Genomic DNA, 22,064 nt, shown 5'->3' with positions numbered 1-22,064 from the left:
CAAACGCGCAGCCGAGACACGCGCGGTGTAATCGTTTCCCTCATTCGGCTGCCCCGTTAAGATCGCCGACAGATGAAGACGATCCTTGTTTTGCTGAGGTAGTCTCCATCTGTCGATTGGCACAGTTGCCAAATTCTGCAAACAGACTTTGACGGCGACTCTACAAAAGAGGCCTTTTGAGTGGAGCGGACGGCGTTTTCTCTCCGTTTAATCCGGGTTCCCCTGTCTACGTGCCGGCTCTCCCCGGGGTGTCCCTGAAGGCCTCACGGGCGAGTCGCGCCTACTTAACATTCAAGCCCGAGCGGCGGCGGCTTGTTGCGCAAGCGCGGCCCATTGAGGAGGCCCGAATGCCGAGAGAGGGGAGCGTCGGGAGCGCCGCTTGCCAGCCGCGGAGCCAGACCGGGACAAGCGAGAGCACCGGCAGGAGCAGCCCAGCGGAGCCGGGAAGGCCGACATGGACGGGCCGGCGCGTGACGACCGCGTGACCCTGAAGAAGGAGATCGGCCTGCTGAGCGCCTGCACCATCATCATCGGTGAACCTCATCCTAATCCCCAATCCTCCTATTTTTCTGTATGTGGCCCTCGGGGGAAAAAGTTTGTTTTCCAGAGGAAAAGCCGATTCTTGCAAAACGACAGTGACGAAACTAAAAGATAATTCATCTGCTTTCACGGGTGGCAATATTTACAGTTGAGAGGCTAAAATTTGGAGTGCGGTATTTGGACACGTTGATGTCGAACGAGGTCTCCATGGACGAACGCGATGACCCCGTGATGCGGACTGACCGCGGCCGTCGTCGCCCCTCAGGGAACATCATCGGCTCGGGCATCTTCATCTCGCCCAAAGGCGTTCTGGAGCACTCGGGTTCGGTGGGCGCGGCCCTACTGGTGTGGATGCTGGGCGGGGGCGCGGCCGCCCTGGGCTCGCTCTGCTACGCCGAGCTGGGCGTGGCCATCCCCAAGTCGGGCGGCGACTACGCCTACGTCTGCGAGATCTTCGGAGGCCTCGTGGGGTCAGTTGCTCTCCATTCATCGGGCCTCATTCGCGAACAGTGCGTCCGCACAAATTGGCCATTCGGCGACAAATTTAATGAAGGATCGGCCGTCCGGCGGTGGAAAGAGCACTCGTCGCACTTCCCCCGATCCTGTCCATGTGCTCGTATGTGTGTTTTTGACGCGAGAAAAAGGCCGGTCCCCACGTGTCATGATTTTGCGTCTCCGCTCAACGCTCCGACGTATCTCGGAGTGAATGAGGCCCAATTAATTCCACCGCAGAGCATCGTTGACTTTTCGAATCAAATTGGTTCGGCGACCAAGCTCGTAAGTCCGTTTGCCGAATTGTTAAACGTGACTTGACTTACGCGAGCAGAGCCGGCCAATCGATTTTAAAACGCCAGCGAGGAGGTGAGACCGGACGGCGTACCTAATGAAGCGGCGGCGTCGCCGTGCTGTCCCGCCGCCAGGTTCCTGTTACTGTGGAGCGCCGTGCTGATCATGTACCCGACCACGCTGGCCGTCATCGCGCTCACCTTCTCCAGTTACGTGCTGCAGCCCGTCTTCCCCGAGTGCGCGCCGCCGTACGCCGCCACGCGAGTGCTGTCGGCCACCTGCCTCCGTGAGTCACCTCGCACAAATGTCATCGTGAAACGTTCCATTGCCATAGGTTGGGGGGGGGGGGGGGGGTTTGTAAAGTCCTTTTATCGGGAAAAGTGAGCGCGGTCTCCCTCGAGTGCGGGAAGTGCCGGTGCCGGCGGGTGGCGCTTGCCAGCTTTCTGGTGGGGCGGTCACGTTTTGTCAGTCCTTCGCAACGGAAACAATCCGTCCGGCCGAGGCCGACAAGCGTTTCTTTGTGCCGGAGAGCCGGGCCACCGTGAGACGGCGTGACGGTGATGGATGAGCCCCGAGCGCGGCGCATTCCTGAAACCACGGCGACCCACCCGCAACACCAGCAAGCCGCGTAACGACGGGACGAGGCGGAGGACGACAGCCCACGGGAAACGTGTCCGAGACCGATGATAGATGGCTAGCTCGGAGATCCGATTGGGAGTCAAGGAAGTGCTGAGGGAAGAAAGATGGAGGGAAGGGAGTCGAGATGGGGCGGAGGAACTAAAGGATCCAGCCGGGGAGGAAGAGGGTGAAGTACTCCCTGATTTACGGCGGGGGTTGTGTTCCAGTAGGGCTACACAGACGCTTCAAATGGGCCGTTCAGCCCCGGTGCCCGCCGCCGCCTTCCGGACCGCCGCGGCAACCGAGGAAATCCAAAAAGTAGCCCCCCCCCCCCCCCCCGAGTATCGGCCATCAGTCTGTGCGTGTGCGTGCAGTGCTGCTGACGTGGGTGAATTGCTGCAGCGTGCGCATGGCCACCAGGATCCAGGACGCCTTCACGGTTGGTAAGCTGCTGGCGTTGGGCCTCATCATTGCGGTGGGTCTGGTCCAGATCTTCAAGGGTAAACCTTCTTCGCTCGCATCATTTTCCCTCGCGGGAAGACCGCCGGGAGCTGACGGCCGGCCGGCGTCCGCTTCTCGACCCTCCAGGGAACTTCGAGGCGTTGACTCCTCAGGCGGTCTTCTCCGCGGAGAGGACCCCCTCGGTGGGGCAGATGGCGCTGGCCTTCCTGCACGCCTCCTTCGCCTTCAGCGGCTGGAACTTCCTCAACTACGTGACGGAGGAGGTGGTGGATCCCAGAAGGTGACTGCCGTTGCCACTTCAAGACGAACCGGACTCGCGCCGGTTTTTGAAGAGCTTTTAGCCTGAATCCAAAAGTCTTCTTCACTCCTTTCTCTCTTCTGTGTGGACTTCCCTCTGGGCGTTGTTCTTCCCGTGCCGCTCTGCGTCACAATTTATTTAAAAGGGTACCGCGTCCCGAGATAGAAATAAAGGAACTTTTTTCTTCTTGTCAGTGGTAGCGACGGTTGCGGTCGAGGTGCGTAAGGTCCTTTAGATCAGGCGTACCCAAGTCCGGTTCTCGAGAGCCGCGATCCGGCCTTTTATTTTGGATGTCTCCCCCTTTCCGACGCACCCGATTCAAACGATCCATTCGTCAGCAAGCTTTACCGAAGCCCGACGAGGATCCTCATGCTGCGAATCGGGCGCGTTGGAGCAGGGAAACATCTAAAATAGGCCGGAGAGTGGCTCTCGTGAGGCCCAGGGAGAGCCACTCCCTCGCTGTGAAGAACCGAAGGTCCGGAATGAAAAAGTGGAGAGTCGGGAAGCGTTGGTCTTCCGCTCCGCGTTCCGTTTGCGATCTGCTCTACCTCATAACCGAAGAAGACTTTTGAATTCGAGGTGAAACGTCTTCAACGAGCCGCGGGATTCCCGTTGCCGCCGTTCGACTTTTGTCGATGATCAAAACCCGGATGAGGGACGACGGACAAAGACGTCGCGCGGCTTCACGTTTCCTCTCCCTTTCTGCGGCCGTTCAGGAACCTCCCCCGCGCCATCTACATCTCCATTCCGCTAGTGACGCTGGTCTACACGCTGACCAACATGGCCTACTTCTCGTCCATGTCTTCTGACGAGCTGCTTTCTTCCAACGCCGTAGCCGTGGTGAGTTTTCCCACGAGGTCAACGCTTGCGCGGCGATGACGTGCTCCGCACACGTAGGCTAATGTTGCGCAACGTTGGCGCACCGAGCGAGGAAAATAGCACGGCGCGATCTATATGGAACGGTTCCCGATATAACGTCAGGTCTGAGTAGTCAACGGCCATTCTTTGCCGATCGCGTCCCGCCGCCTGGGTCTTCGAACGGCTCGACCGACCCGCCCTCTCGTTCAGACGTTCGGAGAGAAGCTGCTCGGCACGTTCTCCGTCATCATGCCCATCTCTGTGGCGTTGTCCACGTTCGGAGGCATCAACGGCTACCTGTTCACTTCCTCCAGGCGAGTGCCGCTTCCTGCGTTGCGTCTCTCGCTTCCGGCGCGAGAGCTGACCCAAATTTGCGCCGACAGGTTGTGTTTCTCCGGCGCCAGGGAGGGTCACCTGCCCAGCCTGCTGGCTATGATCCACGTCAACAAGTGCACGCCCATCCCTGCTCTGCTGGTCTGCGTACGTTCAAGAAGCCCCCCCCCCCAAACCCTCCTCTTCCCCCACGTGTGCCGCTTCCTGTCCTCTCTCATGAAAACGTGTATGATTTGTTTCTGGGTGTTTGCAGTGCACGGCCGCCATGGTGATCCTGTGTATCGGGGAGACTCACAACCTGATCAACTATGTCTCCTTCATCAACTACTTGTCGTACGGGGTCACCATCGCGGGCCTGCTCGTCTACCGCTGGAAGAAGCCCAACCTCTACCGCCCCATCAAGGTCCCATCAACTAGTCTTTCTTTTCTTTACGCCGGAGGTGGCTCTGTGTGCCCATACTTCCATTTCGGAAGTGTTTTGCTGTAAATCAGTTGGATTTTTTTTTTTCAATGTACGAGCAGTGCAACCAGCTGTAAGGAAGGGACCGGAGGAGTAGCAAATCGGGCAAGACAGGACAGAGGCAGTGAGCCGGGCAGTATCACACCCTGCCACGAAGGGATTGAACGTCACGTAAATAGGACAGGACCATTTGGGCCTGGACGAGAACGGTGTACCAGGCTCCGCTCTGTGAGGAAGGGACCTAATGGGTCGCAAGTAGGACAGGACAGGACAGGACAGGACAGGCGGTGAAATGGTCAGGTGTGTGACGAAACCCTAAAAATCCCCCCCCCCCCCCCCGCGCGTGTTTCGACGCGGACGTAAAAGTCCATTAACAATCAAGCGTGCGGATGGTTAATATGGTGACTGGCGCGTCCCGCAGGTGCCTTTGCTGGTGCCCGTGTGCTATCTGACGTTCTGGGCGCTCCTGTTGGGCTTCAGTCTTTATTCAGAGCCCCTGGTGTGCGGCGTGGGTCTTCTCATCATGCTCACCGGCGTGCCCGTCTACTTTCTGGGCGTCCGCTGCGGAGCGAAACCAAAGCGCATCAACCGCTTCATTGGTGAGTTGTCACGGCAGCGAACATCCGCGAGCCGCGTGCTAACGCGAGTTGCGGAACTCCAAGCCAGTTTCGCTTTGCCGTGTGGGATTCTTCAACATTTCTGCCACGAGTAGCCCCTTCCATTCTTGAGAAGATCGCCGTGTCTTTTCGGGAACGTCGTCTTGAACATTCGACAGCCGGGTTGGACGGAAATCGCCATTTTAGCCTCTTTTCCCAGGGGTTCCTCAAAGACCGCCGTCTTAAAAAAAGAATGGATTGGTTACATACTGACAAATGTTGATGTATATGCTAGCGATACGATCTAATCGGCACACCGCTTTATCGGCCGGGCCGTACGCTGACTAGACAGCTACATGGTGGTGATGTGAAGAAATTTGGTGGGTAACTTTGCTCTTGTCACGCAGAGACGGTGACCTTGGTGGGCCAGAGGTTGTGTTTCGTGGTCTTTCCTCAGCTGGACCCCGTCGAGGTGGCCGAGCCTTCCGAGCAGACGGAGCCATCGTCCGGTTCGTCCGCTCACTCCTAACAAAAATCAACGCGAGCGCATCTTTGTTGAGATTCCTTGCAGCCACCTCATCCTGCGCTGCGCGGGAACGTCCCCGTGTGACATTCGCCGGATGGACGTCGGCCCACTGGAAGCTTTTGTCTTCCTTACAGACTTTTGCGTGTTTTGTTTTGTTTGCCAACACACAAAGTACTGCTTGCTCATGTCGCCGGCATGTCCTCCCCTGGATGACGGAGTCGCGCGGCATCCTCGTGAAGGTCGCTGAGGTCTCATGACACTCAAAGTTTAGGCAAACAATATTGACAGAAAACTCAGATGTCCATCAAAATGCAGCCAAATGTCGAATTAATCCGCTTTTCTAGCTGTCGTTTAGTCCAAGTTGAACTGCTGAGTTAGGCCACGCGTTGCGGCGGCAAAGATAGTCACATCGTCTAACCCGACGTTGGCCGACAGTATTTTTTACACGGGGAGGTGGGTGGGTCCCACGGCACACCCCCCTAACAAAAATGTCACAAAAAGCACCCAAGTAACGTTCACGTCTCAATTTATCCACAATTGTGAAATGTCGACCTGCTCCGTTTTGCACACTTGGCTATTATTCTGTTGCGAGAACAGCAACAGGTGGATACGCAGGTTTAGTGGAAGAGCATTTTAGTCTTCTACCATTCTCTATATGTCACCGGAATAAATAGATGAACGCAGATGTGTTATTTGTGCAAAATAAATCAAAAATGAAATGAAAAAAGAATTGAAATCGCAACGCGACAAGACTTCCCAAAATTGGCACTCTGTCAAACACAACGTGTAGTATCTGGCTTCAAGCCAGATACTACACACCAAGAATTCGGAAAATCGGTCGATGGATTTGGGAGAGGTTGACTTTTTGGTGCGGGAGGCGGCCAATTAAAAACATTATGTACTCAACTAGGTAGCTGGCAAGATAAACCACAGAAGCTTAGCAGCAGAATCAACCAGTGAAATGTACTACTTTGCCTTAACAAGCAACCAAATAAGCCAACTCACTTTCGAAAGGCGAAAAATAAACCGGTAAACCGTTTCCGCGAACCAAGCGGCTGAGCTAGCCAGCCAAGATAGCTAAAAAAAAAAAAAAACGGAACATTTGAAACACATTTGTCAAGTGAACAGCACCGGTCAAACATTGCTGCAGTCAGAACAGTGGTAGATACACTCAAGACGAGTTTTATGAGAAAAAAAAAAACTTGCTGAGAGGAAATAAGTCATTTGCTTTGTGTCACCGTTCAGATTTTTTCCAGGACATTTTTTTTCCATCACTAACTGACTGATTTAGATCGTAGCATATTTAGCATCGTCTGTTTTTGTTTTGTTTTTTTGTCAATTGTTTGTAAATATCCTGTTCACTTCAACAATTCCTGTGTCACAGTGGGCCAGTGTGTTGGTTCTAACTGGGGTGTGATGTACAGTATTTCCAATCCAGTCTGAGCTCAAACTCATTCATATATATAGGCTGCCACACCAGGGGGGGGGTAGTTCCGTGTCACTTTATAGAATGATAGAGTTTTAATGTGATACATTTCACATTTTACCGTGATGAATGTTCACCTTTTTATGATAAGTTATCCGCTATAACGTGATGATTTCCCCTTCGACATTTGGCCAAACAAAACGTGACAAATTTATTTGGCTCTTGTCAATGGCGCAGCCTGAAGTGCGTCTTCTTTTTGTGTTTTACAAAGCAAGCTACATGGCAACACAATGCATAACCCTGTTAATAAAAAAAAAACACAAGGGATTCAACTAATAGTGTTTTTAAAGGTTTAAGATGTACAGTAAAAAAATATAAAGTTAAAAATATATGTTCTCTCGTAACCTGAAGGAATTGCTTCGGTTTGTTTTGTCGAAGGTGAAATTTATCACGATGTAAAGTGGTTGTGATTTTTTTTTCCTGGTGTCGTAGCAATACTTCCATAAACTGACATTTTTTTCCCCACTGTAAATTATTTGTAAAGTCCTGACAACGCAATATTGTTAAATATCACTTATTTAGACGTGAGCATTTTCTAAAAGAGAAACAATAGAGTGCAATCTAATCATTTTTATGCTTTTGAAGAAGATTGGTTCCATGTCAGATTAAAATTTACGACAGCTTCCCATTTTAATTTGGAATATTTTTTATTTCACAGTAGGATCTCAGGTGTGTCGTCTCTATTTGTCTTGTGTGCGCCTTTTTAAAAAAAAAATCATAGTGCGGATACAGTACGGTATACGCACGAGCGTGATGACGTCACCCAACGAGGAAGTAAAGTAGCACGCGACAACTATCTGCACGAGTGCGCCGCAATTACCTAATTTGACATTTTACATGTCGGTGAGTCTACATCGAGTAAATGTAACATTCTGTCAAAATTATTTTGTCCAATTTGTGTGCGTCTGATCGAACGTCGTCTCGCTACTATGCCAGCGAGACGAACTAAAATGCGATCGTTGAACCCGAACTGTCTGAGCAGCCGAACTCCACTCAGAAGAGTTCGAGTTTTAATTTCGTTTGAGTGTCGCCTTGCGAGCAGACAGCTCACGGAATGGATACAACCTCTTTACAAAGTTATGCCGCGAGGCATTTCTTTCGGCACTCAATTTGGTTCGTTTTCTCCCATTTCAACCCATTGAAGTGGAAATGCTAAAAGTTGTTCCCCGTTGGCAGAAGTCCCATGTACTGATCAGTCGTCAAATCCTTCTAGTTTTGGTACTCTCACACAAATTGTCTTGTGCGAGAGTGAAGAAAGACTTCGACCACGAGTCATATGACTTTAATTTCAGTAAATTCCCCCGTGAAACATGACATTGCTGCAGTTTTAAGGCCTGTACCTTGGTCTGGTGCTGCGTTCAGGGACTCAACTGGACATGGCTGGCAGGCTGAGCTTCGCAAACATCACCGCCTTGGCCCCCATGGTGCGGGTGGGCACGCTGCCCATGAGGTTGCTGGCGCTGGACTACGGGGCTGACGTGGTCTACTGCGAGGTGAGGATGGAGACCCGAGTTCCTCGGTCATGGTCGAGGCCTGCTTGCCTCCGTCGTCCGTGTTGGTTGTTGAATCGTTTGTCTTGTCTGGCAGGAGCTGATTGACATCAAGATGGTGCAATGTCACAGGGTGGAAAATGGCGAGTGTTGGCGCTGGGAATTGGAAGCGTGTGTGTCTGCGCGCGTGTGTGTGTGTGTGTGCGCGCGCGCGCCCTTGTTTGTGTGTGACAGGACATTTGTGTTCGCAGAGGTTCTGCGGACGGTGGATTTTGTGGCTCCGGATGATCGCGTGATGTTCAGGACGTGTGAAAAGGAGAAGCAGAAAGTCGTCTTCCAAATGGTGAGACGAAGTAACCCACACACAGGTTCCTGTTGATGTCACCTGTTGGTTTTGTTGCAGGGTACGGCTGACCCGGAGCGAGCCCTCACCGTGGCCCGACTGGTGTGAGTTTCCGTCGATGACCCGAAGTTGATCTAAAATGGCCGCCGATGTTCTGAATCTGACCTGTAACGGTTATGGCCGGCTGTCAGTTGAGCAACGAGCAAGACTGAGATGAATCCCTAAATCCTCCAAACGCTCCTTAATAATTGCGATGGTGTTTCAGGGAAAAGGATGTGGCGGCCATCGACGTGAACATGGGCTGTCCCAAAGAATATTCCACAAAGGTCAGTTGAAGAACATCGCCAAGCATTTTTCATCCCGCCTGTCAGCGACGCGTACTTGCTGTGTTACAGGGCGGGATGGGCGCGGCTCTTCTGTCCGATCCCGACAAGGTTGAGGCTGTGAGTGTTTGCGGCGTCGCGGCCGGGGTCTTGCTTTGCTTGGCGTCGCTTTGGTCGAAGACGTTTTGACGCGCGTCTTGATCCCCGCAGATCCTCAGGAAGCTGGTCAGCGGAGTGTCGGTGCCCGTCACCTGTAAGATCAGGATACTGCCCTCGGTAACGACAACTCACTGTCCCATTCGTCGCGTCTCCTTTTCATCTTGCTGTGTGCGTTTTTTTTTTTTTTTTCCCACCTCCTACTAGCAAAGAAATAGTGCTAGGTAATGTGGGGGGGGGGGGGGGAGTTTTCCCCATCATTCTCTTGTTACCCACATTTCCGTCGCATCTGATCCATTAAATGGTGATCACTGTGATCGACCGGAAGTTTATGGAACTCACTAGTCGTGATCGCATAATCGGCCAATGTGATCAATTTCACGTTTCTAACTTGATAAGGTATAACGCAAACAAATTTGACTTGTGCATTCAAAACAAAACAAAACATTTTTTTTCCATTTCCATTTTTGTCTTTTTTTTTTATTTAAAAGAGCTAGCTAGCTCCGTAACTTTGCCGCTCTTCTATAATACTAAAAAAAAACAAAGGCCTGGTTTTATAAAGATTTCAGACACATGACCCGACATAAGGCGCGATTTTATTTTTTTACATCAACATGTTTTTATAGCTCATACTTCTTCATATTTCCTCCATCTTCTTCTCGACTTCCTGTTTTGATTTAGCTGGACGACACGCTGAGCCTGGCGCGGCGGATCGAGAAGACGGGCGTGGCCGCCATCGCCGTCCACGGCAGGTGAGCTCGTTTGCTCCGGAAGCTCGGTGACGCCGGACGGCTGACGTGGGCTTGTCGTGGCGACCGCGCAGGTTCAAGGAGGAGCGTCCCAGACACCCTGTCCACTGCGACTACATCGGCGCCGTCGCTCGAGCCGTGGCCATCCCCGTCATCGCCAAGTAAGGACTCGCGCTCCTCGATGGAAAGGGCGCTCGTTCATTCTCGTCAAAGAAAAACCGCAGGAAAAATGTGATCCGGTAGCTTTGCGGCACTTTGCGGCTTTAGACGATGCGTGTCTGGTTTCAGCGGAGGCTCCCTGGACCTGGTCAAGACCCACGGCGACATCCGAGCCTTCAAGGAGGCCACGGGCTCCTCGTCCGTCATGTTGGCGCGAGCCGCCATGTGGAACCCGTCCATCTTTCGCAGCGCGGGACCGCTTCCTCTCCACGACGTCATGATTCAATACCTCAAATATGTGAGTGGCGAGCCATTCGGTAAGACTGGAGCCCCGCGTGACTTTTCACTCGCTTAAAGCTGGACCAAAAAAAAAAAAAAAAAGAGAGAAGTCAATTTCAGTCGAGCCACGACTAGCGCTTATATTTCATTTTTGCATCAAGAGGCGGGTTGAGGCGCTTTGTCACCCGTTTGTAAAAAGCGAGCTAAAGTTTGCGTTCCTGTTGCCGACAATAATTAGCGCGCAAATGAAACCTCAACGGCTTTCCCAGGACCACTTAGCTGCCCATCGAGATGCCTGAAGTACAAGACGCACGCATGCAATAACGCACCGTGACTGCGTTTTATCGCCCGGGATATTTCCGCCTGATATCTTCAACACAAACGCACCACCCGCCTTCATGTCAACGGCTGCCACAGAATCCACATTTGGAGTCCGTTTTCTCGAGAACTGCCGACAAGGTGCCCGATGTCGAACGCGCCAAATTTGACATGGAATAACGCAGCTGCGAAACGAAACGCGGCAAGAACAAGGAAATTCCAATTTCCGCCTCCTCTGAAGAATCAAAACGCACATTCTGTAGAATGTTCCAACTTTTTGAATGATGCTAACGCTGCGGATGTTTTTCTAACATGTCCCGTGACTCATACGCTTGGCACGTGCAGGCGCTGCGCTACGACAACCACGCCTTCAACAGCAAGTACTGCTTGTGTCAGATGCTGCGAGACAAAGTGGAGTCGGTCCTGGGGAAACGCGTGCAGGCTGCGCAGACCAACCGGGAACTCAGGTCTTTCTCCCTCTCTCTCGCGCGCACACACACACACACCCTCATACATAGATATACAGTTATGCGTGTGTGTTTTCCAGCGAAGCGTACGGTCTTGAGGACTTGTTCGAGGAGACGCAGACACAGCTGGAGGCTCGCCGCGACGCCCTGCTGAGTCCTGAGTGGCGGCAGGACAACGTCATCACCATGGATGGCGATGTCACCACCATGGCCCTCAAGTTTCAACGGTACCTTTTGCACCCCCCCCCCCTCTGCCCCCCTCCCCGCACACACACGCACGCACTCCAAAAGGCAAAACGTTGAGCCACTCGATGTCGTTTGTTTTGTTTGTGCGGGGCAGACGTGAATATCCTCCCCAACTAACGCCAAAGATGTTCCTTCTGGAGTGGAGTCGGCGACAAAAGATGGAGCAGCCGACATACCAAACGGTGAACAAAGACAACGAATGCATTCAGAACAAAATCGCTGATTTTCCCCGATTGAAAATCGACAACGTTTGTGTGGCCATGTCTCCCGTCCAGGTGCTACGTGCGCAGGATCGAGCCTTCCAGTCCACTGTGACTGTGGAGGACAGGAAGTACAGATCCTCACTCTGGTCAGCCCACACACACACACACACACACACACACACACGCACGCACTAGCTGGGAAAGTTTTTTTGTTGTCGTTTTTCTTTAATGCATCAACAATTAACAATGGCCAGGAGGTGGCAGCATTTGGGTCTCATTTGGATGTACAGTACAGAATTTGATGGGGGTGGAATTCAGTGTGGGTAATTCAAAATTGCATTTCACCAATCCACTTCCATAAAGAACCTTCCTGTTGAATTTCTTTTTTGATGATTGAGGACCTACTGGCTTTTTTGCCCTTGACCTTGTGTCCTTGCGGTCTTCCAGGGAGAAGTCCAAGAAGTTTGCTGAGCAGGCGTCCGCCGTGGTTTGTCTGCGCTCTCTGGGAATTCCAGAAGGCCGCGTAGGCACGGAAAATGATGCGTGGCCGCAGAAAAGGAAGATAGAGGACAACCGCGACGCGGAAGAGAAGAGGAAGAAACGAACGGTGGATGCTGACGGCGAGCCGGAGACCGGCAGCTTGTGAAGACAAAAACGTTACACGTGGAACCGATGCGGCACGTTTGACGCTTTATTTATTTTTTCCGGCTCCCATCGGGGATGATTTGAAACTCGCACTCAACTGAGGACTTTGATTTGATCTGGGGAACTTGAAGTTGTCCAGCCTGTTTTCCAGCTCTCCCGGCTGCAACGCACCTGATTCAGATGATCAGCTCATCAGCCAGCTCTGAAGCGGCATTAGAACGTTGCTGATTATTGGAATCAGGTGTGTTGCTCTTGGGAGAGCTGGAAAACAGGCAGGACAGCGGCCCTTTGGACACCCCTGACTTAAAGCATCGATGGAGAGCAATATATTTTTTACTTATTTGTAAGTTCAAATCATGGAACAGCATTTGCTGCATGTTTTTTTTTTCTTGAGCCCAAGGAACATATTTAGGAGGGAGGGGCGTGGTAGAATAAAGTTTAATTGCATGTCGAACAGGAGCCAACAGCGAACAAATTCTTAGACTACATGGAAACATATTTAACACTGATGAAGAGAGACAAAAAAATATATATACAATAATGTATACTCTGTTATCCATAGGCGTACCCATGATTTTATGGACAAATGATACTAATTATAGTCGTCGGGCAGAGTTTGGGTGGGGGGGGGCATTGCGAAATATTTTCTTCTTCCTGGGAAAGGGGTGGGGGCGTGGCTAACAAAAATGAGAATCACTTCTTCAAGACCACCTGTTGACGTTCGGCTCCAATTTAATTTGAATTTAAAGTTGAAGTCGAGTTCTGAGACGTTGGGGCGGCATGGCTGTGTGGTCGAGCGGTCGTCTGACAACCCAGAGGCCAATGTGATCATGCCGAAGTGTCCTTGGGCAAAACACTGAAACGCCATTTGCTTCTGATGCCACGTCATCAGTGGGTGAATGAGGTGGCAGTGTTAAGCGCTTCGAATTTGCGTCACCCCGGGTGCGTTCAGCGTGTCGGGATTTTGCACATTCGGTGTATTTGTGAAAGTGGATGTGACCCAAGTGAGGATTAAGCGTGGCGAACGATCCTTGTACATTTATCGCTCTACTTGCTCAATCGGTTAACTTTGAATGAAGTGGAATCACGGAATACAAGAACAATAGCGAATTTTCGGAGCAACAAAGACAAATATTCCATACACGTGTGTATTTACGTCCGAAATAAGGTGTTCCGTGCGGCCGAACGGTTTTGCAATTGAACTATGACTCATACCAAGTTTGGCGGCACGGCCGACGATGTAAAGTTGAGCTGACCGAGGTGACTTGAAGGCAGCAGCTCGCGCGAGGAGTGCAAATGAACTGTTGCAGAACAAGTCAACTAGTACGCCGTCTCGTCCGATCTCAAATTATCGCCACAACCCTCCAAAAAGTTGACAGTAAACAACTTGGAAGGCTGCAAACTGCTCGACGTGTCGCCCTGTGAGGAGACTGAGACAGGTCGACTTTGACGACAGACCGACGAACTTTGTGATTTGATTTTTGTGGGGACCTTTTGGCTTCCATGTCCTCCGCAAAGTGCGGCGAGGAACTGGAGTTCGGACTCATCTTTGAAGAGGACAGCCGACAAACTGAAGGTTAGTCCGGGTCGGGCTACTTTCTTTCTCCCGGGATGTTTTGCTTCGACGTCAAGTCAACGTCACCTTCCGCAAATTAAGGCGGATGTTGGAAATGGGCACCGTGCAACATGCGCACAATAGTGCGCGTTCGACACCTTCCACAATCTGTTTAAGACGTTGCTTTTCATCAGACTGTTCTAGTCGGAACGCGTGCTGCTGTTTGAGCAGCGCTCGACTCGCCGAACACGTTGGCCAAGTATGCTTACAATTTATTTTGAAATGGAGTAGAGGAAACGCGCGTGGCTTTTGCCGTAAATATGACACGTCCAGCTGTCAGCTGTTGAATTCTGCTCCATTTTTAAATTGGCACTTGGGGTGGGGGGGCGGCGTATGACTTGCACGAGTGGAGTCATTACTAGTTTGTTATGATTGCACATGTCATGACATTACTTTGTGCACTTGTGTTAGGATTCTATATTAAACTACGCCCGCGGGCAAAAGCAAACGTATGGATTTGTCTTCCAAAAGTCACAACTTGTTATTGAGGGCTTCACTGCGCCTGATCAGCTTTTCCCCAGCTCGGGGTCTCGACTGTCAAAAAATAAAAAGAAATTGACATCACTGCATATATATTTTTACTTTCTTTTCATTCTTTTTATAAATAAAGAAAAAAGCTACAGTGAATTTTTATCAGTCGTTATAAAGTACAATCTAGCCTATGTGTGGCCTCAAAAGCTTATTCAAGCTTGCCGTTGAGGCCGTCCAATGTTTGATGAATTTCCCAACAAATATGCTAAGCTATGGTTCAACTACCAATCAGAGGAAACTATTTTGTATATTCAATTTAAGGATGATGACGACGATCTAGTCAGAGCAGAGCTTATAAAAAAAAAAAAAATTTAAATGCTGTCATGGGACATCTCAGTTTGTCATCGCACGACTTGTTTTCGGTCGTCACCAGGTGACATCACGTATGAAAATGTCGCATCCCCGCTAAGCCGCAAGTTTGCGATGCAAATGTTGATGCGGTCGCCATCTCCCGCCAGGTCTCCATCATCACGTGAGGATGCCGCCGTGGCCCATGCGGGCCCCTGCGCCGCGCGGGCAATACGCGGAGCCGGCGTACGGCACCCCGGGGAGCCCGCAGCCGTTGCACTGTCCCAGCATCCACATCACGGCTATCGGCGCCGCCAACGGCAACGTCGACTCCGGCGGCCGCGTCCGGTTGGGCTCGGAGGACGGCCGCCCGGAGGCGGCCTGGTCCAGGGACCAGCTGTACCTCCCCGACGACCCGTGCTACCGTGACACCCCCCTCTGCCCAAGGTTGGAACGCAATCGACACCCGCGAAGCCACCCTTCAATGAATTTGAAAAGTCAAATGAAGGTAAAACGTCAACGTTTGGTCACGCTTGTTGTGCCGCAGCCCCTGCAGCAGCCCGTCGTCCCGCAGCTGGATGTCGGAGCTGTCGTCCTGCGACTCGTTCTCGCACGCCATCGACGAAGACGCCGATGGCGATCTGCGGAACGGCGCCCCGCTGCTCCTGCCGGGCTCCCCAGTCAGCGGCGGCGGCGGCGGAGGAGGAGGAGGAGAGTTTGGCGTGGAGCTGTGGCAGCAAAAGTACCAAAACGGCCAGATGCCGGCCTGCTTCAGCCCAACGTTGTCGCCTTACCAGTCTCCTCAGCACTCGCCTCGCGCCAGCGTCAGCGAGGACACGTGGATGAGCCGCCGCCCTTCCTCCAGGTCACCGCGGTTTCCGCTGAACACTTTTTTTGGGGGGGGGGGGGGGGGGGGGAATCAAACTTTATTGCGCCCATTTCCAAACGCGACTCCGGCAGAAGGCATCTGATTTTGCTCCAAAATCCGTATCCTTTATTTGCTGCACATCCTGTTGCATCTTAGTCGCAATGTCAAGAAATTCAACCCATCTGCAATTCATCTCTATTTCTTGATCAATACGGGGTGAAATGGGACCGTTGTGATGACCTATCACGGCCAAAGTTCAATTGATCGACTCCTTTATTGAGGCAGAACATGAAGAGGGGTTGATGAAGTTAACGCGGTCCATCCATCCATGTCTCCTGCACAGACCGCACTGCCGTTCCACATCGCCGTGTGGGAAGCGTCGTCACGACGACGCCGACGACTTCCCGCGCTCGCCGTCCCCTCGGCGCTCGCCCGACGTCACGACAGGCGCGTCCCCGCCAGGCAACGCAACGGGCGACATCTGGGCGGGATTCCTCGGACACTCCATCCGCGAGCCGCACGTCCCCACCAAGACCAGGAAGACGTCCGGGATGCAGCCCGGCGCTCCGGTGGGATATTCGCCGCCGGAGGAAGTGAGTAGCGATGGGGCTCCCCCACTTGGTCAGGAGTCACGCGATGTGAGCGGCCCGCCCGAGCGCTTCCTGCGGGTGCCCGCCCACTTCGGCTGGACCGCCCCCGAACCGGGAGCCGCGCCCCTTTTCAGGTACTCGACTCTCCGATGTCATTCACGCATCGTTCCCATTCATGAGCAGACAGTGACAGGTTGGCACGTCCGCCTGAACGCTGCAAAGGTGCGGGGTTTGATTCCGGACTCTGGGGAGTTTGCATGTTCTCCCCGTTCCTGCGTGGGTTTTCTCCGGGTACTCTGGGTTCCTCCCACAGGGCACAAACATGCACGGTTGGTTAATTGGAGAAGGAGGCGGAGTGATTCTCGTTTTCCCTCAGAGCCTCGTCTCCTCCGCCTCTGGACTTTCCTCTCCCGAGCGGCTTTGGGCCCAACCGGCTGAGCGTGGAGGCGGAGCCCCGGCCGTACCACCGAGCTCACTACGAGACCGAGGGCAGCCGAGGGGCCATCAAGGCCGGCGACGGAGGACACCCCAGAGTCAAGGTGAGCAGCGGGGCTTTAACTTGATTGTTTTTGTTTTTTTTTGCTAACCCGTAGTCATTCCCCAATCGCAAATTGCGTTTTCCGCCCGTTTCCTCATTGGACCGGATCTCTTTTTTAAGCGTTTCTCCTCATTTCAATGTGGCAGAGAAACGGAACAACTTGAAATCGCTGACGCCGTCTGTAAATGTCGCGTTCGGTCGACTCGGCCAACGTGAACGTCTCCGGCGGGATTTTGTGCGCAGCTGAGCGGGCCGTGCTGGCGCCCCCCCGTCATTCTGCTCCTGTTCATGGGCACGGCGGACGAGCGCCAGCCCCTGCGCCCGCACGCCTTCTACCAAGTCCACCGCGTGACGGGCAAGACGGTGAGGACGACCTGCCGGGAGAAGACGCTGGACGGGACCAAAGTCCTGGAGATCCCCCTGACGCCCGACAGCGACATGACTGCCACGTAAGCCGCCATGACAATCGCAAAAAACGGAAAAAGAATGCCGCCTGCCTCTCGTGGCGAGACGTAAAGTCACTGGCGGCCATCTTACGATGCCGCTCGAGATGCGCGCTCAACTTGAATCCGTTTCTGCCTCGAAGGGGAAAAAAAATGCCACAATTTGTGGCGAGCGGTTATACCAAGAAGCTCCGCATGCACGTTTTATTGGTAAGAATGCGGAGTCATCACCTCCCGTAGTGACCCTCATTGTGTACCATTAGCGCTTAGCATCTCCCGAGATTAATATGCCACTTTTTTCAACCCCTGAAATAGTCGAAATGTTTTCCTGTATTGTACAAAAATTCAGAAACATTTTCACATGTTCTATATATTCATCAGTACCTAGAATACGTTTTTTTTAAAAAAGTACCGACATTCCACTATATTGAAAGTCTAACGTCAATTTGTCATTGAGAGAATCAAAGAAGTTGTCCGTCATTGTTGCGTTTCCCGTTTCTGGCGGCAGCGCGTTCAAATAATAATAATAATAATACATTTTATTTATAAGCGCCTTTCAAGACACCCAAGGACACTTTACAATAACAAAAAACACAAAACAATAAGAGCTCAGTTGCCTCCTTGGTGCTCCTTTTTGCTGACCTCACTCACGTTCTTCTCGGCACGGGCGCCGCGATGATCAGGAAGCTCGTAGCGGCAAGTTTGTCCGTACGGTCATCTGTTGATTAGCCACGTTAGCGCGCCAGCAGTTGGCCGTTTGCATCACCCAATGATGTTGTACAGGGGGGTGGGGGGGGGGGCACAAGTAAAATGGCCGGCCGTTGAAAAAAAAAAAAAGCGTTGTTTTGCGTTGTCCAGCATCGACTGCGCGGGAATCCTGAAGCTGCGCAACGCCGACATCGAGCTCAAGAAAGGCGAGACGGACGCGGGCAGGAAGAACACGCGGGTGCGCGCGGCGTTCCGGGTGGCCGTGCCGCGGTCGGACGGGTGGACGCTGTGGCTCCAGACGTCCTCGCGTCCCATCGAGTGCTGTGAGTGCGGCCTCGCCTCGCCTCTCCTCGCCGCCGTCGGCTTCTGTTGACGCCGCGCCGTGACGCTTTGCAGCGCAGCGTTCGGGTCTGGACCTCCCTCACGTGGACGGCTTTACGCCCGGCAGTTGCCGGCGGGAAGGAGGACGGCCGCTGGTCATCCTGGGCTCCAACTTGTCGTCCCGCTCCAGAGTGATCTTCTTGGAGAAAAGTTCCGGTGAGCTCTCGCCATCGCGCCTCGTCAAGTATGAGCTCTAACGAGGGGCGTGTCCTCACTCGCACCCTTCCTGCCAGATGGGCGTGTCCTTTGGGAGACGGACGCAGCAACTGTGCCTCAAGCGAGCAGCAGTGTAAGTGGCTTTCGACCATCTGGACGTCCAATACCGGCCCGGCGGGCGAGTGTGGCCGGAAAAGAGGCCTCTCGGTCGGATTGGGAGTTTGAAAAAATCCCCCCATTCATTTTCAATGGCGGGGGTACCAGGGGTATGCAGTACCGATTTTGGTCGTTAGGGGCGCTGTAGTAGGTAAACCAGATATGGGGAGTTAGGGGGTCAAGAAGGCTAAAAGGCTTAGAAAGTGAGCGTTCACTCCCTCCCCCCATCTTATCAGGTGTGTGTGTGTGTGTGTGTCAGTCCAGCCTCACGGTGGACATCCCCGCGTACGAGCGTGAGACGAGCGTTCCCGTGCACGTGCTCTTCTACGTGTCCAACGGCAAAAGAAGGCGAAGCGCCCGGCAGAGTTTCACGTACCTGCCGGGAGCGCCCCCCGCTGCCCTCTTCAAACGGGAGCCCTGGGAGACGGGGCCCACATCTTGCCGCGCCGGGCCCTTCCGTCAAACCCCGGGCGAGCCGGCTTGGCATCGAGGGCGGGCGCAGAGGCCGGACGTCGAACGCCAAGCGGAGGACACGCCCCCGGCGGCGGCGGCGGCCTCTCTGCCGGAACTCCAGGAGCTCACGCTGGACGACGGTAAAACCGCATCCATCCTGCCCGTCATCTTGTTTTTCAGACCTCTGCCGCCGCCGTTCCGATGCGTGACATGTCAGTGGCAAAGACCCGATGTCTGCTAACTTGCTTACGCCCGCGCCGGAATTGACATTTCAACCCGGCTCGATCGATTCCAAAACAAAAGTGCCGCAAATTTAGGCGGCGAATCCGATTTTGCGTGCTTGGATTCATGGCGGCCGCTCAAAAGGCAACGCGCGCGCTGCAGTTGACATGCGCTCGCAAGCTAGCCACGATGTTTTGCTGACTTTTGACATGTTGGTACCCAAGCTTGTTTCCATACCAAAACGTGTCGCTGCCGCACCAGAAAAAAAAAAAAAAAGTTGAATATCATTTGCGTATGATAAATGTCATGTTTTGCCATGTTTCATGTATTTTGCCAAACCCAGCGGTTGTTTGAAAGTGTTCTCTAAAAACAACCGCGTTACATTATAATGTGATGAATGTCACGTTCAAATACAGTATAGCGATAAATCAAGACGTGTTTTCACAAATGTTATTTGCTTCTTCGATGAACAAATGGCATTCGGGTGAAAATAATTCCAAACTTTATTTGAGGCCCGCCGTTGTATTTTTTTTTTCACCCATGACTTCCCATCTGCGTGCAGTCAACGAGATCATCGGCAGAGACGCGTGCAGCCTGAGCAGCGCCGACCCGCCGCACCAGAGTGAGCGGGACTCCAAGTGCGGTGACGCCCTCTTCGCCTTCTGCGGCGGGCCGCTCTACTAGCTCAGCCAGCCAAAAGGCTTCCAACTCGCCGACGTGCCCTTCCGATCAACTTTTCTACTCCGCTTCCTGTTTGTGTGCCTCTGCTGTGTCATGTGACTGCTGTGCTGAGTGATAAAAGTCTCATTTTACAATTTCCAGGTGACAGATGAGCATCGAGGCCCAGGTGCAATTTTGCTCACAGGTCCAGACAAAAAAGAAAAAAAAAATAATAATAATCAGTCACTTGACAGCCTGTCCGCACTACTCATGAGGTCCACATGCAGGCGACCAGTCCCCTTTCATTTAAAGAGCCGATGGTCCGGATCCATCTGGACGAAGCAGACCTCGCGGACGGGTCGCCGCTCCGAGGATGTCCAGCAGCTGCGGGCGCAGGTGTAGACCAGCACAGTTCCAAAATCGGGTTGCGACCAGTCGCCGGCCGCGTCCGCGTCCTTCCAGCATAACAGATTGACTAGCGCCGGCATGAGCTGCAGCTCAAACGTCAGCGGGCCGCCGCAGGATGCGCACGCCGACGCCACCAGCCGCCCGTTGGCCGGCGGTTCCGAGATAAAGAGCGGTCGCCCGCCGCGACGATAACGCAGGATCTGCTGAGGACACATCGAGATCCTCTTGCGGAACCTGGAGAAGTGATGGTCGCCGTGATGCGCTCGACTCTTCTCGTACTTCTCGCCGCCGCCACCGACGTCGTCAGGCTGGACCGCCACCGCTCCCTCCCTCCGCTCGTAGTCCCTCAACAGTTGCTCAGCGTGCGACCGCTCCTCCTCGTTGTCTTCGCCCCGCGCATCTTCCTCGTCCACCACGCTGATGAAGAACGGTCGCAGAACAGGAACATCTGGCGGAGGCTCTGCCAGATGGAGGGCGTCCAGTTGGCTGCTCATGACGTCCTCTGGAACCACAACAGTGACAACTTTATTTTTTTTTAAGTGACAGAGAAATTGACTGGCCGCTGTAAGTCAAACTTGATGTATCTGAATAACGACTCTCCAAATATGGCACGAACGTCAAGTAAAACAACGTGTAACAAGCAACTCAAGTTGAAATGCAAATGTCATCTAATCAAAAGCAACTTTGCATGCCACTAAAAAGCGGCCAGCGTAAGTGGCAGTAGTAGCAAACGCATTGAGAATCACTGGCCTACATCATTTCTAACCTGCCGTTAAAAAAATCAATTGGGGTAAGAAATAACAGCAGTGTGTTTTGTTTTCCTGTAACATTCGAATATAGTCTCGGCAATTAGGCTATTATACTAAAATCATTTTGATTGTCATATCGAGTCGTAAGTCAAAGTGTTTTTTCCGCCCCCTGGCGGCCATCAAATGTGATGCATTAGGAGACAAACTTCGTTCCGTGTCATTTCGCCTCGTTACCTTTTTCGTCCTCCGGGACAGGTTTGTGGATGTCTTTCTTCTCCTCTTCCTCCCCTTCCTCGTAGTCGTCGTCCATGCCCCAGTCATCGGCGGAGTCACACCAGTCACCAACCGACAGAGGAGCCGCCTTCGTCGGCCCCGGCTCGCCGGACGCCTGCGCCGCTCTGCCGTCGTGCACCAGGCTCTGCGAGCGGAGCGCCGTCCAGCTGTCCTGCCGCCCGCCGCATCCGGCGGCCTGGCAAGCGAACAGCTGGAGGCTCCGGTGGTAGGGCGACTCCTCTAGGGGGCAGTACACCTGCACCATGTGGACCAGCGGGGCCGAGCAGCAGCCGCAACGGGGAAACACGCGGGGTAGGCCCGGTACGACATCTGGAAGCCCACCCACCTTATTGGTGAGGAAGGACGAGCGATACGTGAGGTCGTCCAGCTCGCCGTCGCAAACGCCCAGAAGAGTCGACTCCCGAATGGGAGACGACATCGTCACACGTTGAGCCACACACCCGTGTCACTGTTGCGGATGTAAGGCTCGGGGGCCTGCGCTGGACGATGACGTAACGCAACGGCAAATCCGAAAGGACAAACTACGTTTCGCCCATTACAGTAAGTAACAGGAGCGGCTCCTGGCTTCATAGTTACTTCAAGCATTTAACATCGAGGATCGAACATTTGTACGGTTGTAAACCAGAGAATAGCATCTAACTATTTATTATTGCCTGTATTATA

At 53.0% G+C, this 22,064-nt stretch overlaps 4 protein-coding genes across 10 annotated transcripts; 3 read left to right on the top strand and 1 right to left on the bottom strand.

Annotated features, from left to right (window-relative positions):
- The first annotated feature begins 358 nt into the window (after positions 1–358).
- On the top strand, positions 359–7,597 carry slc7a10b (solute carrier family 7 member 10b). Of its 2 annotated transcripts, XM_086109903.1 has the most exons (11): positions 359–533; positions 806–1,010; positions 1,461–1,612; positions 2,319–2,444; positions 2,533–2,686; positions 3,421–3,544; positions 3,773–3,876; positions 3,946–4,042; positions 4,149–4,298; positions 4,777–4,954; positions 5,359–7,597. In XM_086109903.1, the coding sequence occupies exons 1-11, from the start codon at positions 455–457 to the stop codon at positions 5,478–5,480; spliced, it is 1,491 nt and encodes a 496-aa protein (XP_085966029.1). In that variant the 5' UTR covers positions 359–454; the 3' UTR covers positions 5,481–7,597. The 2 variants fall into 2 exon arrangements, 1 of the variants encoding a protein (XP_085966029.1); XR_015100772.1 differs by lacking the exon at positions 5,359–7,597 and having other exon boundaries at positions 4,149–4,655; positions 4,777–4,919.
- Positions 7,598–7,705: 108 nt separating this feature from the next.
- dus2 (dihydrouridine synthase 2) lies at positions 7,706–12,795 on the top strand. Of its 6 annotated transcripts, none has more exons than XM_086109999.1 (16): positions 7,706–7,806; positions 8,326–8,456; positions 8,551–8,596; positions 8,705–8,796; positions 8,857–8,900; positions 9,062–9,122; positions 9,192–9,239; positions 9,330–9,395; positions 9,957–10,027; positions 10,099–10,185; positions 10,313–10,481; positions 11,126–11,247; positions 11,328–11,474; positions 11,588–11,675; positions 11,769–11,842; positions 12,144–12,795. In XM_086109999.1, exons 2-16 carry the CDS (start codon positions 8,340–8,342, stop codon positions 12,340–12,342), a joined length of 1,431 nt encoding a protein of 476 aa, XP_085966125.1. In that variant the 5' UTR covers positions 7,706–7,806; positions 8,326–8,339; the 3' UTR covers positions 12,343–12,795. The 6 variants fall into 6 exon arrangements, with proteins under 6 accessions (XP_085966125.1, XP_085966124.1, XP_085966123.1 ...); XM_086109998.1 differs by having other exon boundaries at positions 10,292–10,481; XM_086109997.1 differs by having other exon boundaries at positions 8,551–8,796.
- Positions 12,796–13,235: 440 nt separating this feature from the next.
- LOC147206986 (nuclear factor of activated T-cells, cytoplasmic 3-like) lies at positions 13,236–21,241 on the top strand. The gene is made up of 11 exons (XM_086109971.1): positions 13,236–13,917; positions 14,946–15,222; positions 15,323–15,640; positions 15,987–16,367; positions 16,610–16,772; positions 17,015–17,220; positions 18,073–18,245; positions 18,319–18,459; positions 18,537–18,592; positions 18,875–19,208; positions 19,853–21,241. The coding sequence occupies exons 1-11, from the start codon at positions 13,845–13,847 to the stop codon at positions 19,972–19,974; spliced, it is 2,244 nt and encodes a 747-aa protein (XP_085966097.1). The 5' UTR covers positions 13,236–13,844; the 3' UTR covers positions 19,975–21,241.
- Positions 19,776–21,880, bottom strand: pdcd2l (programmed cell death 2-like). Its single transcript, XM_086109956.1, has 2 exons — positions 21,342–21,880; positions 19,776–20,860 (listed from the first exon to the last, which is right to left on the bottom strand). Exons 1-2 carry the CDS (start codon positions 21,817–21,819, stop codon positions 20,253–20,255), a joined length of 1,086 nt encoding a protein of 361 aa, XP_085966082.1. The 5' UTR covers positions 21,820–21,880; the 3' UTR covers positions 19,776–20,252.
- Positions 21,881–22,064: the final 184 nt, after the last annotated feature.

This window comes from Hippocampus guttulatus, chromosome 4 (genome assembly GCF_054856545.1).
Source record: "Hippocampus guttulatus isolate MCC_2025c chromosome 4, RoL_Hgut_1.0, whole genome shotgun sequence".
Lineage (NCBI taxonomy): Eukaryota > Metazoa > Chordata > Actinopteri > Syngnathiformes > Syngnathidae > Hippocampus > Hippocampus guttulatus.
Note: the sequence above shows the minus strand (reverse complement) of the source record. Positions and strands in the feature narration are given on the sequence as shown.

What these genes read in the sequence shown, in the direction of transcription:
- slc7a10b (XM_086109903.1), top strand. Translation starts at nt 455, where the DNA reads ATGGACGGGCCGGCGCGTGACGACCGCGTGACCCTGAAGAAGGAGATC. An exon ending in ATCTTCGGAGGCCTCGTGGG is followed by an intron (nt 1,011 to 1,460) that starts GTCAGTTGCTCT and finishes TCCCGCCGCCAG; the next exon opens with GTTCCTGTTACTGTGGAGCG. An exon ending in TCTGGTCCAGATCTTCAAGG is followed by an intron (nt 2,445 to 2,532) that starts GTAAACCTTCTT and finishes TCGACCCTCCAG; the next exon opens with GGAACTTCGAGGCGTTGACT.
- dus2 (XM_086109996.1), top strand. Translation starts at nt 8,340, where the DNA reads ATGGCTGGCAGGCTGAGCTTCGCAAACATCACCGCCTTGGCCCCCATG. An exon ending in CCAAAGAATATTCCACAAAG is followed by an intron (nt 9,123 to 9,191) that starts GTCAGTTGAAGA and finishes GCTGTGTTACAG; the next exon opens with GGCGGGATGGGCGCGGCTCT. An exon ending in GCCATCCCCGTCATCGCCAA is followed by an intron (nt 10,186 to 10,291) that starts GTAAGGACTCGC and finishes TTGCGGCTTTAG; the next exon opens with ACGATGCGTGTCTGGTTTCA.
- LOC147206986 (XM_086109971.1), top strand. Translation starts at nt 13,845, where the DNA reads ATGTCCTCCGCAAAGTGCGGCGAGGAACTGGAGTTCGGACTCATCTTT. An exon ending in GACAGCGACATGACTGCCAC is followed by an intron (nt 17,221 to 18,072) that starts GTAAGCCGCCAT and finishes TGCGTTGTCCAG; the next exon opens with CATCGACTGCGCGGGAATCC. An exon ending in CTCGCGTCCCATCGAGTGCT is followed by an intron (nt 18,246 to 18,318) that starts GTGAGTGCGGCC and finishes GACGCTTTGCAG; the next exon opens with CGCAGCGTTCGGGTCTGGAC.
- pdcd2l (XM_086109956.1), bottom strand. Translation starts at nt 21,819, where the DNA reads ATGTCGTCTCCCATTCGGGAGTCGACTCTTCTGGGCGTTTGCGACGGC. An exon ending in TGTCCCGGAGGACGAAAAAG is followed by an intron (nt 20,861 to 21,341) that starts GTAACGAGGCGA and finishes TTGTGGTTCCAG; the next exon opens with AGGACGTCATGAGCAGCCAA.